The sequence below is a fragment of the Aedes aegypti genome, chromosome 2 (assembly GCF_002204515.2).
Source record: "Aedes aegypti strain LVP_AGWG chromosome 2, AaegL5.0 Primary Assembly, whole genome shotgun sequence".
Taxonomy (NCBI): domain Eukaryota; kingdom Metazoa; phylum Arthropoda; class Insecta; order Diptera; family Culicidae; genus Aedes; species Aedes aegypti.
In genome coordinates, this window is record NC_035108.1 from 294,062,868 (window position 1) to 294,078,132 (window position 15,265).

Consider the following 15,265-nt stretch of genomic DNA (forward strand, 5'->3'; position numbering starts at 1 on the left):
ATTTGAGGGCAGCGACTCTTGAAATAGCAACTTCAGATACCTTATTTTTGAAAATAGATGCCGAAAAGGGATCGCAAAGGGACAAAAATAACAGGAGATCATTCAAGATGTCTGCAAAAATCCTGATAGTATCACTATAACAAATCCAATAGTAAATGATGAAACTTTCCTGGTGAACTCCTGCGAGGGTCTCTGAAAAACTCCCTAACTTCTAAGAAAGACTTGCAAATTTTCCTAAGTGATTTGTAGGATAATGATTAAAAAAATATATAATTCGATGAAATTTTACTTCTTATTTTGGCTTTGTGCACAAATAGAAAGCTTAAAATTAGAAGATTTTTCAGTTTAGTGCCATTGAAAATGTGTCGGCCATTTTGATGACCATCTTTGGATTCCAAAATGATTCCAAATCTAGATTAAGTCACAGTCTGTGCAACAATAAGTGTTGAAGATGAAGACTAATAAATAAATAAATTCACTCTAGGTGAACCACTTCCCCTGGCCTATTGGTCCATAGAAGAGATTTCCTGAAAAAATAACAGGAAAAAAATCTGAGCGATTCTTGATGTAAACCGTAGATGAATTCACGAAGGTATTCATATAGGAATGACTGGAGGAGTAACTAAAAAATCGGCGAAGGAACATCTTCAATAAAATCTCATCATGTGACCTTGAACCATTAACTTTTTAAAGCAATTCCTGGTTAGATATTTCGAATAAAAATTCACTGCAAGGAGAACGAAAAGAGTGATTTTAGAGACCATTTTGATTTTGGTTAAAAAAGAGACTTTAGAGGCCTTCCATTTGAAATTGAGACTTTTTAGAGACTTGCATCAAAATAGAGACCGAGTCTCTAAAAAGAGACCTACTAACATCCCTGTGAGGGCGCAACTTGAGATTGTTGCACTTTTAATTCTGGGCCTCTCTATTGTAGCATTTATCGAACATTTACTGTATTACAGTTGTTTACCAAAAACGAGGTTTAATTCTTTAAAATGATAACACTTTTCCCTCGTCGACAGTGCTGCCAAACAATAGGAATAAGCCATTTAACGAGAAATTTCGGAACAGCTTATCCATCATATTATGAATGAAATTTTGACAGGATACGTGAAGATAACATGTAGTAGTACCAAAAACGCTGCCGTTTCTTAAAAATAGCTTATTCCGTCAGTGTTACCACCCTTACCGACGTACAATGGGTAATTAGACCAATTTGTCAGAAAACATGATTTATTGAGTATAAATAAAGTGATAGGTAACTTTAAGAACTGAGGTTTCTCATGAAACTTACGAATTAAGGTTTTTCATAACCAGCTATGTTTAAAGCTTTCGCATGTAAATATTCTACTTCTTCTTTCTTATAACGTTAACTTCCAACTGGGACAGAGTCTGATTCTCAGATTTTACGACTAGTTGGGTCCCTCATGTTTATAATGTATTTATATTCACAACATAGAAAGTTATGTGATAGTTTTTTTTTAACTAGATTGGTCAAACTTCCCATTGAATGACGTGCGATACTTCCGCAGAAAAAAAAATCAGATCAATACTAGCTGACAAACAAAGCAACGCGCCCCTCAGCTGTCCTCCTCCCTGCATGGATATAGGACAGGACAAGAACCGAACCACACAAGAAACGGGCATTGAAATGGGCCATCCTCGCGATGTATTTTAATAGTGTATATAGATTCTGGTTAGGCGTAATATGTAATAAATGGATAAAATGGAGAACCCCTTACCTTGCGCCGAGTGAGTCTTTACAGGCATGTGTGTACCTACTGTTTTTTTGTTTTCAAATTTGTTTTACTCTCACGTTGCCGCAAAGCAGAGGGGTCTTTCGCTACTCGGTAATTCTAAGGAAAACGTAAATTCTGTTCGAACGAAACATACAGAGTAAATATTGGTTATTTGTTGATTTTTTTATGGGAATCGCGGAATCGATTTGAAAACGTGTCTTATGTCTATGGCAAAAAAGGTTAGTATTGTTTTTTTTTTTTTTCAATTTAACTGGGATAAATCCTATGTTCTGCTCTGAATATCGATAGTTTTTCAATGCATGCTTCTCAAAATAAGGTGCAAGAATAGCTGATCTTCGTGGTATCTGAACGATTACTAGGTATTGAATGTCTATGGAAAAGAAAACTAATGAAGAGCATATACTTATGTGTGCCTCTAATGTTGTTCTATTGAGCAAATTTTACCTTCCTATTTTGAATTTGAAAACTAACATATTTGTCATGAAAATTCCTGTTCGAAAATTGTTACATTTGAAAATTTATTCTAAATGCTCCCTGCAAACGACCTAGTAACCTTCACAACGATTCTTTTTAACTTTTCTCATGTGTAGGAAAAGAACTTGATGTTGATTAAGTTTGGTAAATACTAGTAAAAAATAGTAGAATGACATACCCCTTTTGTGACTTACGCAGAGGAAGGCCATCATGTTTTAGCAGTGTTTCTTTTTAACCGGTAGGCGCTAGTGGAAAATAGTAGTCGAAAGCATTGCTTATCTGTTTGCGCTCAGTTTCGTGGGTTTAAATATCTCGGAGATACGTGTGGGAGTGAACCTGTCGAATATACATATACGTACACTACTATTAAGGATTATTACGACTCGAGGGTGCTATTTAATCATTGGTATAACAGAGCTACTGGGTGTCGTATTGTTTGCCAGGAAAACGGCGAGCTTCGCTAGGAAGGCTTCTTCTAGACAAAGTACAGTGTTCCTCACTGGTTGTATCTGACCGTAAAATGTCCGATGTTGAAAGACAACGCTCAATATCTCGGGTACAGTAAACTTTTAATTTGGCAGTACCATTTCTAGAAGAAGCACCAACGTCCAACGAAGATGAATTAGTTTATGATTCTATATTAATGATACACATTCTGACATCGATTACAGCGATGGTAGCACGAATGGCACTACCAACAAGCCTACAGCTTCAAGCTGCAATAATTATACATAAGGAATATCCTGACACGTTTAAATTACTATAGTCCACTAATATCTTGATATCGTAATACACTGTTACACGATTATCTCTACCTGAACTGCAGAAATGAAAGCAAAGAGAGAATCTTCCGAATCTCGTAACAACCCACGCTTTGAAAAAACTGTGTAAGGCCTTACTATCTTAGTAACTACCCACTAGGTGATTAGGATTATATAAAACATCATAGAAGAAAAATTGCCACTTGCTTGCTATGTAGAGTCGCTGAAGATCCTGCCGGAGCCGGATGTCCTTTCGCTCCCTTCCATTTGCGTGGTTTGCTGCTATCGCTCTTGTGGCCTACCACAATCCGCTGGTGGTCTTCCCTATCTATCATCCGCTCAAGGGAACACAATCGGCAGGCCAAGGTTCAACAGAGGCCCGGCAGCGGTCTGCAGCACCACTGGTCCCTGAACTGATCACCGGAAACGGGGAGGCAGCATCGGCAACATCGGCGGCCCCGGAAACATCATCCCCATACCGGGCACCCCCGGGATCTGCGTGATGAGGCCACCTGTTTTTTGGAACAACGAACCCAGACAGGCCAGGAAAGACAGAGAAGGGAAGAGAAAGCAATTCGAAATGGGGATTAGTGCCGTTCGGACCGTGACGGGCGAAACCGTGGCGACAAAGCATACAATTGTGTATATTCTTTATTCTGTTTTCAATCAAATCAATACTAAGTATATCATTTCACAATATCCAAAAGAAAAAAAATGAATTGCTTGGCAATTTACCCTGGGATATACTTCAATATATACGAGTACAGCAAGTACAGTAAGAATACTTAGAGCTAAAGGCATATTAAACTAATGATGCAAACAAATGTTGGCACACAAACGATTTAGGGGAAAAGTAAAAGAATGAAAAATACTAATCTAAAGTGTTAGAAAGATAACGAAAACCAACTTTGATTTTAGTAATTAGTGAAAAGGTGACAAAGTTAAACAACACCAGTGAAGTTTTTTTGAATTGTAAGACACACACGCACACACACACAGATTAGTAGAAGAAGAATTGAACTCGGACTAAAAAGGAACACAGTGAGTGAAGTAAAATATTCAAGTGGTGCTATCTTCAGACTGAACCCATGCCTAATGAGAATGGAAATTGAGATCATTTTACACAGGTTTTGACGAAGTATGGTAGCTAGCAATTCGCAACATCAATGAAAACATACTTCCGGAAGGTGATATGTCGGTTGGCATGGCAGAATACTCACAAAATAGATATGAATGTAAACATTTAAAGCCCCAGAAATCTTTCGAAAGTTTTGATGAAGATCTTTTAAAATTAGGATCTCGTCAATTCAAAGCACAGGAAACTGTAAATGTTCTTTTGAATTTGTAAAATCTTCACAACCCAACCTTCACAACATATTTAACCCGTATTGGCCTGAGTGAAAGCAAAAATACTAAAACCGTCACCGCTCAGCGAATACGGATAGGCGAATAGGATTCAAATAATTTTTTGTCAGTATACTGGCCCACATATCTAGTTCCTAAAAGTGGCCAAGGGATCTCGGGAATGTTCCTGTGGTCGGAGATATTTTGGTGGGTCATTGGGTCAGGTCGGGTGAAAAGGGCTATTTTTTGGGACATGCCAAGTTGTCTTTATTTATTTGCAATGGCAATCATTTTAATTTGCATAAATCATTAAGATCTGATATTCATCATTATTAATGAAGAGATAAGCACTGTTAAGAATGTACTGGATGTGGCAGCTCGGGCTTAATGCCCTAAAGAACCGGCTATGGATTTGTTGGATACTAAACTGTTTCAATTCTCTAACAGTAGAGATTAAACATAACAATTTACTGAAATACGTTGCCATGAGCTTGACACATATGATAAAATACAAATTGGCAACTTTGTCGTAAATTTGAGGCATCATGGGGACCCAAAATGGTTGTTTCAAGGGTCAAACAAATGCAGGACACAAGGTAATCCAATCCAATCGTTTCTCAAAAGGTTTACGCTGATGCGCTTTTCTTAAAATTCCTTGATATAGTGGCCACATTATAGCCGATTAAGGAAATTATCTGTAACTTGAAATTTGCCTACCACAGAAGTACAGCGCCCTTTTCAGCCGACCTGACCCAGTTACCCACCTGAATAACTCCGGGCACATGAACATTCCCGAAATCCTTTTGTCACTTTTATGTGTGCCAGTATACTGACAAAAATAATTTAAATCAGTTAAGTACTCGCTGAGCGGTGAGAATTTTAGTGATTTTTCTTTCACTCAGGCCTATACGGGTTAATCGTCAAGCATAGTCAGTTTGGTTGCACTGTTTCTCTACTAATTTCGTGAATCCGATGAAACTTTCTTACCTGAGAATATTTTTTGTATTGATTATTTAAACTTGAACAGCAGCAAAGTCAGAGCATTGATGATTACACATAATAATTAAAATAATCCATTATAGTTAAAATCAGTGTATCAATTGTCAATAAAAACGCAACAACAAATACATTGCCCTATTATTTATTTATTTAGTTGGTGTTACATCAATTAATTTGATAAAACCTCGTTTACGATGTTACGCCAATTCACTCGGTCCATGGCTGTGTCTTTCCAACTTCGATTTTGGCCCACGTTCTCCGTATGTTCATTATGCCCCTACTTACGATCAAATCCTATTCGTCCGGCCCATATGATTTTGCTGGCGTAAACAGGAATGCAAAACGATTTTCGATCGAAAAAGCATTCGAATGAAAACAAGAATAGGGGTGATAGACAATGTATTCGAAAAATTAGCAAATTCCATTGTTCCAGGGGCATCACAATGCCAAAATGAGAAGTGGAATTCGAATCTGTTCTACAAACAACTAACTTAAACTCCAAAGCTGTCTCAAAAACATTAATTGAAAGCAATTTCAACGTATTAAAATTCTGCTATGAAAATTATATAGCAGGATCAGCCAAAAGAAAGTAAAAATTGTTTTTTTTTTTTTTTTAAATTGAGGAATAAAACACTTGATAAGAAAGATATCACAATTGAATCCTGATCGGAGCCTTTATGAAAATTATCGACAAACTTCAAACTTTGAGCGACATTTACCAATGCCCAGTTTTTCAATATGGGACAATAATTGTTTCATAGGTAGTATAGGTTCCAATCCAATGGTTGAAATGAGCAGTTATAAAAGTAAACATTTGATTTCAACTGAATATGATAGCCAATAAAGGTAGAAATGATAATGGATCATTAAAATAACCAAAACGGCCGCTATGGAAAGCATAGATAGCGCCACCGTAGCCTTGTGTGTTTGACAGAACAGCAATGCTGTCACGATGTTAAATCCCATATACAGTGGCGCCTTTGTTTTGATCCCAACAACGCATTTCACATCTGGAAGAAATATTTTCATTGATCTGCGAGCCCAAAATCAAAATAATCCTCAACCAACATATGTTTCTGAATAAAAAATTACAATCTCTATGAAACGGATAAATCAGACTAAATACATGAAAAATTAAAACTAAAATTAGAAATAGAAAATGAAAGACGATACCCACAGGAGCAGTAGAAGAGAACAGTGTATTATAAACTAAAACCCCAAAAACAGATAGACTAAAGTGTAATAATAAATGTAAAAGCAACTTACGTTGACATCGCGAAAGTAAGTGTAGAAATGAAAACTTTAACTAACCTTGAGCTGGGCAAATGTGATTCTTGTTGGGTATTCTGGCATTTTGGTCAACTTTTTTTGATAAAAATTACTACAAACTCCAATCAATACATGTTTGTGTGTGTGAGACAGTGGAGTGGATGGAGGGCAAAATGATCGACGTTCAGGGAGTGTCTTGGATACGTACATAGTTAGTGATAGCTCTTGTTTCAGCGGGGGTTACGTGATGGGGTATTGGTGAAAAACAGTCTATTTAGTCGCAATTTAATTCAATAATTGTTCAATCGTCAACAATTAAAATTATAAGGTGTTATCGAATGTAGATTTGCTGGAATTATTTAAAATAAATGTTTCGTGATTCTTACAACTATGGTTAGTATATATTTCACTAACATTAGTTAGTATATCAAGCAATCGCAATGAGTTCAAACAAAACAGTTATGAAGCCAATCATTTAGGAACTACTCTTATTAATACTTTGTTAGCTATAATATTAACAAACCCATTGAAACACACAAAAAGCTGCCATTCATTAGGCTCTACTATAACAGCCCTGCAAGAGTATAAAATGTAAACTTTTCTTTAAGACTAACAGTTATTAAATTGTAAAACTGCTGAAAAGTAACCTTGTTTATCACAGTTCTCTTTCAATCAGTCATCGCTGCATGATCAAGTAGCAAACAGTACACCATCTTATGAGAGAAAATAACAGATGAACATATGGACACTATAGAACGTTTTTGACCACTGACCGTATTGGTTGGATCATATTTTACGTTCGTCGGATGTTTTGAGCCAATTGTTTGACCTAATATTTGCGTACTGCCGTTTGGTTGTTCGGAAAGAGAAAGAAGACAAAATTGGACAACGAAAAATGTTTAACAATGAAAGCGGAACGATAAAAATCATAAGTCAGAGCAAAATGTGGTGAGCAATGTACATAAAGGCTTACATTATTTTAAATGCTACGTACAAAAGGCAGAATCAAAAGGATTAGTAACAGGGCCTACATGTGTTAGTTTTTGAACTCTAGAGGTAAAGCAAGTGAGAATACTGAACATCGACATGTAAAATAGTACCCAATTACCCGCAGGGTTGCAATGATTAATTTGTTATCCGTATAGTAGAGGATGTGTACTCACCGGATACAACTAAATAAATAGTAATGGGTGAAAAATAAAAACGAAACATAAATACACAGTGATGGCCACATTGAAAGAAAACAATATCATAACAGACTTGAAACCTTGAAAGTTGCTGCGCCATATTATTGGAACATCAGTCAGATCCGGATGTGTGGTCACTTTTTTAACCCGGATCGGAGTTCAGACCCATTCCTTCCCGATAAATGCAGTCAATCGGCAATCATTTCTGATAATGAAATCAAATATATTTCAGAGAGAACAGTGCAAAACAAACTAGGTACCGTAATACGGGGTGTAGTTGATCAGTGGGGAGAAGTTGATCATTCCCGTACCCACATGTATAAACTGCCAAGAGAGCTATGATCCGTTTTCAATTATTATAACTTTTGTCATATCGCACTACCTGATAGCTGCTCTTGATGATTCTAAATTCGGTTCACCGTTCAATATAGTTGTGCCATGGAAAACACAGATTTTCAAAGAAATTTTCGATGAACTGTTGAAGGGTTCTACTCCCAACATTTGACCATTACCAAGGCTATCTACACACTCAGTTGAGCTCGGCTAATTTTCATTCTTTTGCCGAGATCCGCACAGCCGAGCGGTCAGCAACTGAATTTCAACTGATATGTCAGCAAAATATCAAGTTTGTTTATAGCAGCACCTTTGGATGCCGCTGACATCAAACGTCACATTTGCTGAGATGTCAGCAAACGAACTTTAACCGAGATCTGCACAGCTGAGATCGGCATCCTGATTTAAGTGTGTATAAAGACACCATTTAAAAACACTGTTTCATACATTCCAGATATGTTCTGTAAACTCATTTTTAAATTTGCTCTAAGGATAAAAATTCATTTCCGGAAAAAAAATGTTCTTTTTGTGAGCGAGTTGCTAATTTCAAAGGTAATTACATACCTTTAGGCGTTTAATGTTGTCTATTCTGTAATTCACAACATTCAATTCTAAAATTGACCGATTTATCAACAAGTTGTAAGATTTTTGAGTTTTGATTCGGGATCAGTGACTCCAAATTTAGTAAATAGCATGTCTCTTTATTTAAGAAAACCTGTCGCAATGATTGATCAACTTCGCCCCAGAATCAAATATTCCACTTTTTGATTTCTAAAAAATGTTTTTGTTATTTTGATAACATTTCGTTTGTATAATTCGATAAACATCCAATCAGTACAGGTTTCAAAAATATTTGGACGATAATACATGCATCCTACTAAGGATTATAGAACAGAATCGCTCAAAAATTATGGACTTCACCCCATTTTACGGTACCAGGATTTCATAGTCAAAATTTAAAAAAAAATGTGCCTGATTGACTGATTCTTTGTCTTGTTATGGGTGTCACATGAATTGGAAACCCTTACATAGGGTTACTGTACACGCGCTGTAACCTTATGTGTAGGGACCACATTGCTTGCAGGCACAAGGACGCGCTGTACATCTTTTTCGGTTCGCCTAATATTTCTTGAATGTGTGTCGATGCGGTCTCATGCGCTCCGTCATATGCTGTAAAAAACAGAGCGCAATAATTGAAGTGATGACAACATTTTTCAACGAAGATCGGAATAGTAACTCTCGGATCGCGAGTCTTCGACTATATGATGTGGACCATCTAGATGCCTGTATAATGAGGTGAAAATAGTTGTAGATGCCTTTAGTGCCTTTTCAAAAATTAGCCGCACCCTAAGGTTCATATATCTTCTTGGTCTTTTAAAAGGCTTCGACTGCCGTGCATTTTTGCCAAAATTGAGTTGATCTCAGTCTTATCCCAAGACCGGTCGGATGCGTGTACTGAGTACACGTAGCTCTTTCATACGCAGCTCAAGCGATGTGGCGCTGGTAATGACCTGGGAGGGAGGCACCGATACTACACACGAAATATAGAACAACGTTTGTTTGAACTGCAAGATAACTCCAGCTTGCCAACAACAATCAAGACAGGCTTGGGGAAAACCGCTAGTTTTCTTTTGTTGTGTACTTTCTATCTTTCCTGACAAACATGGAAAAAGGGCCACAGTTTTCTATGCAATAAATAATAATTTTCATTGAAAAAAGTAAAACGATGCGTTTTTCAATGCTTTATATTCAATCAGTTGGAAGGTGCTCACGTGACATTACTTACATTTTGTGTATGAATTGATTTTCATTCAATTTTTGTCACTTTTGATGAAATGCGAAAATGTGTTTTAATCAGTTACGCGCTTTTTCCATGTTAGTCCAATGTTCGAGATCTGGGCTCACAGTAACAGTTCGTGACAGCGGAATCTCGGCTCACTATGACGTACAGAAATTTAGTATTGGTTTCTCCCTCCCAGGTAATGACTAATTGCGCGACCGCTCTTGAATTAAGGTGAACATCTCGGAATCCAAAGATGGCCGTCACAATGGCTGACCAAATCCTCTACTCACGTTTTCAAAGGCACTAAACTGAGAAATAGTTAGCAAATGTTTCTGATCTTCTCATTTTCAGCTTTCTGCTAGTGCACAAAGCCAAAATAAAAAGTACACTGTTATTGGGTGCTTTCTTCGCGAGATTTGTGCCTTTGAAGTTTTAGTGCAATTTTAGAAGTTGATTCCAAACTGTTTCGCTTTAAACACACACTACCCATCATAAATAAGCAGGGGGCATCAAATGACGATTTCCCCAAAGCTTACAATAAAAACACGTTGAAAATAGTTTCTTTTTTTATTTAGTGGTTCACACAATTGTTTACTCATTTACTTGCGTATTTCTAGCAATCGTGTAATTTTTGAGCAGTAGCACACTAAAGTCAATTCCGTCATTATGCGCCTTACCCAACTTAAACCCACGTTAATTATTAGTTATAAGTTGTTCCGTCCCGACGTCACAAAATTCAGTTCGAGAAACGGCTGCGGCAGCAGCGGAATATTCCATCATCTACATCCTTGCATTGTGCTACCCGGTTTGCAGCATCAAAATAGGGAGCGGAAAATACCCCAAAGGACAATTTGCGTCCCTTTTCTGTTCATTTAATTGCCATCCATCTAGCCAGCTATGTATAGCGTGAACGCATCAACCAAACAGATTGCACCACCACTAGCACAAACTTCATCATCATCATCATCATCATCATCGAACCCACTGCAGCATCTTCCAGGCAGTGGAAATTTCCATCATTCCCCACACCGTTGCACATGCAAGACTTTGTTTACCTGCAGCCTATATAAGCAGCTTGCATGCGCAAGAACATCATCAGTTTCGATTCAGTTTCAATCAGTTTCGTTTCAAGCTTTGTAACATCAAGTCGAGAATACAGTAATCAAGTGAAGCAAATCATCTTTTCCTCCTCCTCAGTGGAAGCCAAGCAGCCTTTTTGAAGGCTTGAATCACATTCCAGTTGAGCTATCGGTCCTGTGCCCTGTTGCACCAAGTAACAGGTTAGCGGACGATCAACAGATCGTTCCGTTGAAGCTCAACAGAGCAAACCCTGTTGCACGCCGCAACATAAGTTAATGTGTACAACCCAAAACTGTCAGATTTCCCAAAAGTGCTAGATTCCCAAAAATGTCAAGATCATGTTGGCCACGATTCATATATATGTGGTTGACAAGCTTGGAGGGCCCGTGTAAATAAGGGCTCGCTTGGCTTTTCTTGCAATACTTTCAATACACTGAGAACAGCGTTGCGGTTGAAAATACTATATCAGAGGGTTAAATTAAATACACAACGCCACTTGATTTGTGCAGACTAAATTCGCATTTATTTAGAATATTTTGTGCATTCAATTTTACCATGGCACCATTTGTATAGTAAAAATTACTATATCATGGTTAAAAACTTGCAGCAAACCAGAATCGAACCGAGGATCTGGCGATTGTCAAGCGCGAACGCTAGCCGCTCGGCTATCGACGCGGTTGGATTGAGGGGGAACAAAACGCACATAAAAAGCGTTCATGATAGCTCAATCGTGGTTGGAATAGAAAATTCAAAAACACGTTCATGGTTCTCATTACTACAACCAGGGATTGAATCCTGAGAAAATTGAGAGAATCTCTCACGTATCGCTCTCTGTAACTATCATAACATGCTGCACATTATGAGAGACTGTTTATCGTATACTGCTACAAGTTTGATCAGATTGGGGGGATAGTAGTGCATGATAAAACCCCTCTAAACATGCTCCAAGCCTGGGGGACACTGTTGTTATTGGAAGTTCGTGGATTGTTTATCGTGCCAGTAAAGAAAAACACCTATCCCCAACGGTAAACAAGCGAGAAAAATGGATTTTATCATCGCTCTCTCGTTGGGGCTCTCGCTCGCTGCTTCCATTTATCAGACCTGTTACACCTTGCGATACAATGACGATCGTGGACCGCAACAGATGGGATGTTTTTCTTTGCTTGCTTTGATCGTGCTTCATTCTCAAATGAGAGCGAATTCTGCAACGCCTGACTACAACGCTTGTTTCAGTGTACTCAGCTGAATATTGAATTACCCTGAAAAGTTAGGGGGCGCTCCATTAATTACGTAAGACAATTTTCGAGGTTTTTCAACCCCCCCTCCCCCATGGTAAGATTTTTTGCATGAACATTGAAAATAAATTGAAGAAATCTCAGACACCCCCTCCCCCCCTATACCCTTACCTTACGTAATTAATGGACGGCCCCTAGGCATCACCTCAAAACAGGAACATTCATGTTCTCGAGATGATGATGTCTTCAGAGGATGCGGTCTTCAGCAAAGTTGTACATCATGTAAAATTGAGCATTTTGAGCATGTTATTTTATTGTTTCGAACCCGGCCCGAACTCGATACAATAATTGAAAAGCAAACCCGGACCTGACCCGAACCTGAAAAAAATCCGCTGACACTCGAGCCCGACCCGAAACCCGATTGTAATTTGTAAGAAGAATATTCGGGTTCGAAAAGATGAGAAATACATTGTTTATGATGCATATGGAAGCTTTCAGGATATTATTCTATTCACAATTCTTACCAAACCCGACATTTTACAACCCCAAACCCGACCCGTACCCGATAATTTTGCATTCTTCAAACTGCAATTTGATTCTAAATTTTGCCGCTTGGAGGCGCTAGTGAGCATAGCAAAACAGTATTCTAAACTAGTTTTGTATTGTATTCCAAATGAGATATAAAAATCGACTCTTCGGCAAAGTTGTTCAGAAACCAAAGACATTCGAAAGGCAAACCGTTTGGTTCATAATTTTGCCGCTATGTGGCACTAGTAAGCAAATCAAACATATAAAAAAAGACAACTTACAGACAAAGGCTGCACAGACTGAACAATCACTAACATTAGGCAACGGACAACACGGAACACCCAGTAGCCCAGTGAAGAATTCTTCGTTTGACGAAAAGTTTTCTTCTACTGGAGCGGGAATTGAACCCACGCTTCGTGACACAATACGCCTAAACGACTGACGCCGCTAACCGCTCGGCCACGAAGCCCACCATGAAACAAATTGTATCTTGTGAACCAGATGAAATAGAAAGTTTGAGTCTTCGTCGCAGTTGTTCAGAATGGTCCAGAATGTTGTTCAGAAAGCCTTTGTCATTTGGAATTGATTAAGGTCAGTATCATAATCAGGTGATTCACCTTACGTTCAAGTGATTTAGGATTGATTCACTTCATATTCCAGTGTTTCAAGTTTGATTCAATTTATTTTTTAGTGATTCGGGTCAGATTTGCTTTATATTTAAGGAATTCAGCACTGATTTATTTAATTTCCATGTGAATCAGGTCTGATTTATTTTAGTTTCAAGTAATTAAGTTATATTTTATGTTTTGTTCGACTCAGGTCTGATGCTTTCATTATTCAAATGATTTAGGTTGTAAACTCTACTTAATCGAGACTGACTCGCTTTATATTTAAGTGTTTCAGGTCTGATATACTTCATATTCAGTGAATCATATCTGATTCCCTTCATTTTCAAGTAGTTTAAGACTGATTCACTTTATTTTGTAATAATTCAGGTCTATTTCACTTCGTGTTCAAATAATTTATAACTGATTCGCATTACTTTCAACAGATTCCAGATTGGTCTAATTAATTTTAACAAATCATGTTTGATTCATCCCATAATTAAGTGATTCAGGTCTGACTCACATCATATTCAGGTCTGAGTCACTTCATTTTCCAGTGATTTAGTACTAATTCACTACATTTTCTAGTGGATCAGGTCAAAATCATTGGATATTCGAATAATCAAAAGATGTAAATCCATTGAAATTCTTAATTGTATTTGCTGACTAGCGGTACCAAGCAGACATTTTTTTAATTAAAGAGTCTGCCTTCCGGATGTTCTTAAGTTAAATTTGCCGAAGATTTGAGTTTTCTATCTAATGTGTATCACAAGAAGAACTTGCCTAAAATGCCCAAATGGCCGGACACCCTAGAAAAACTAAACTGTTCTCTCCCGGATGTCCTTGACTTTCACTTGACGGTGTAATCCAGATCGTTATTATCATAAACAATCTCTATAAAATCTGTGCTCACCAGTCGTTTTTTATAACTAAAATGCCCGTTTTGAATTTATGCCCGTTAGAAGTGATCCACAAAATCAAAGGAAAACAGTGATATTTAATAAAAATGACCTGATATGACATCCCAATACATTATATTTTGAACCTATGAACCTGACTAACACTTTTGACATGGATCCAAAATTGCATCTTCTAAGCATTCTATTGAGATTTGGCCAAGAATCACGTCAAGAACATATCACAAATCTGGTCAAGAATAAGGATCTTGCTATTTATTTATGCATCATAGATCTTGCCATGAATTCATGAAAAATCATACAAGAAATTTGTTGGGGACGATTGGAAAAATTCGATAATCCATACAACATCTCTTCAGGCGCCCATGGATCAAAGACTAGTGCAACTAGTAATCCAGACCAAGAATCAGTATTATAATTAACCCCAGATATCCTTCAAACGAAATCCTTAATTAATATCTGTCCAGGATATCGGTTTATCTCCCAAGAAATATGTCACAATTTTTCTGACTCAGCTTTTCGCCAACTTCTACAAATTTACTAAGAATTTCAAGCAAAATTCCTCAAGGATCTTTTCTAGAACCTACTAAAAATCATATTAGCAATCTACTAATAACCTCTTCAGTGATCTCTCTGAAAGTACTTCCAAGGAACTGGACAATTATCGATTATATTTCCGTTAGGATTCCAGCAAAGATCTCTTTAAAATTTTGCCATGAAACAAAATGAAATCCTAACAAGCAGGAATCCCTAAGTACCCTTCAAGAAATGTTTAAAAAATCTTAATCGTTAACTATTTCTCTACCAACTCTCCAAAAGTTAGTAATGATGCAAAATACGAATGACAAGCAGTCGTAAACCTTCTGAAGAAAACTCTAGTTTTGCACATTGTGCTTGAAATTGAAACAAACCGGAAGTCTTATATTTGAAATACATATGTTCCCGGTGAGTTCTCAAAATTCCCGGATATTTTCCGTGTTTTTCCTGGTC

General features: G+C 37.4%; 1 protein-coding gene across 4 annotated transcripts in view; it reads right to left on the reverse strand.

Moving 5' to 3' along the window:
* Window positions 1-955: 955 nt before the first annotated feature.
* The window catches only part of LOC5566966 (BUB3-interacting and GLEBS motif-containing protein ZNF207), a 49,380-nt gene continuing 35,070 nt past the window's right edge, over window positions 956-15,265 (reverse strand). For 3 of the 4 annotated variants that reach the window (XM_001651332.2, XM_001651333.2, XM_021845409.1), the window contains one exon: window positions 956-3,507. In XM_001651332.2, coding sequence (XP_001651382.2) covers window positions 3,413-3,507 — 95 coding nt within the window. In that variant the 3' untranslated portion in view covers window positions 956-3,412. The remainder of the gene's footprint in view (window positions 3,508-15,265) is intronic. The other variant, XR_002500607.1, reaches the window with a different exon arrangement.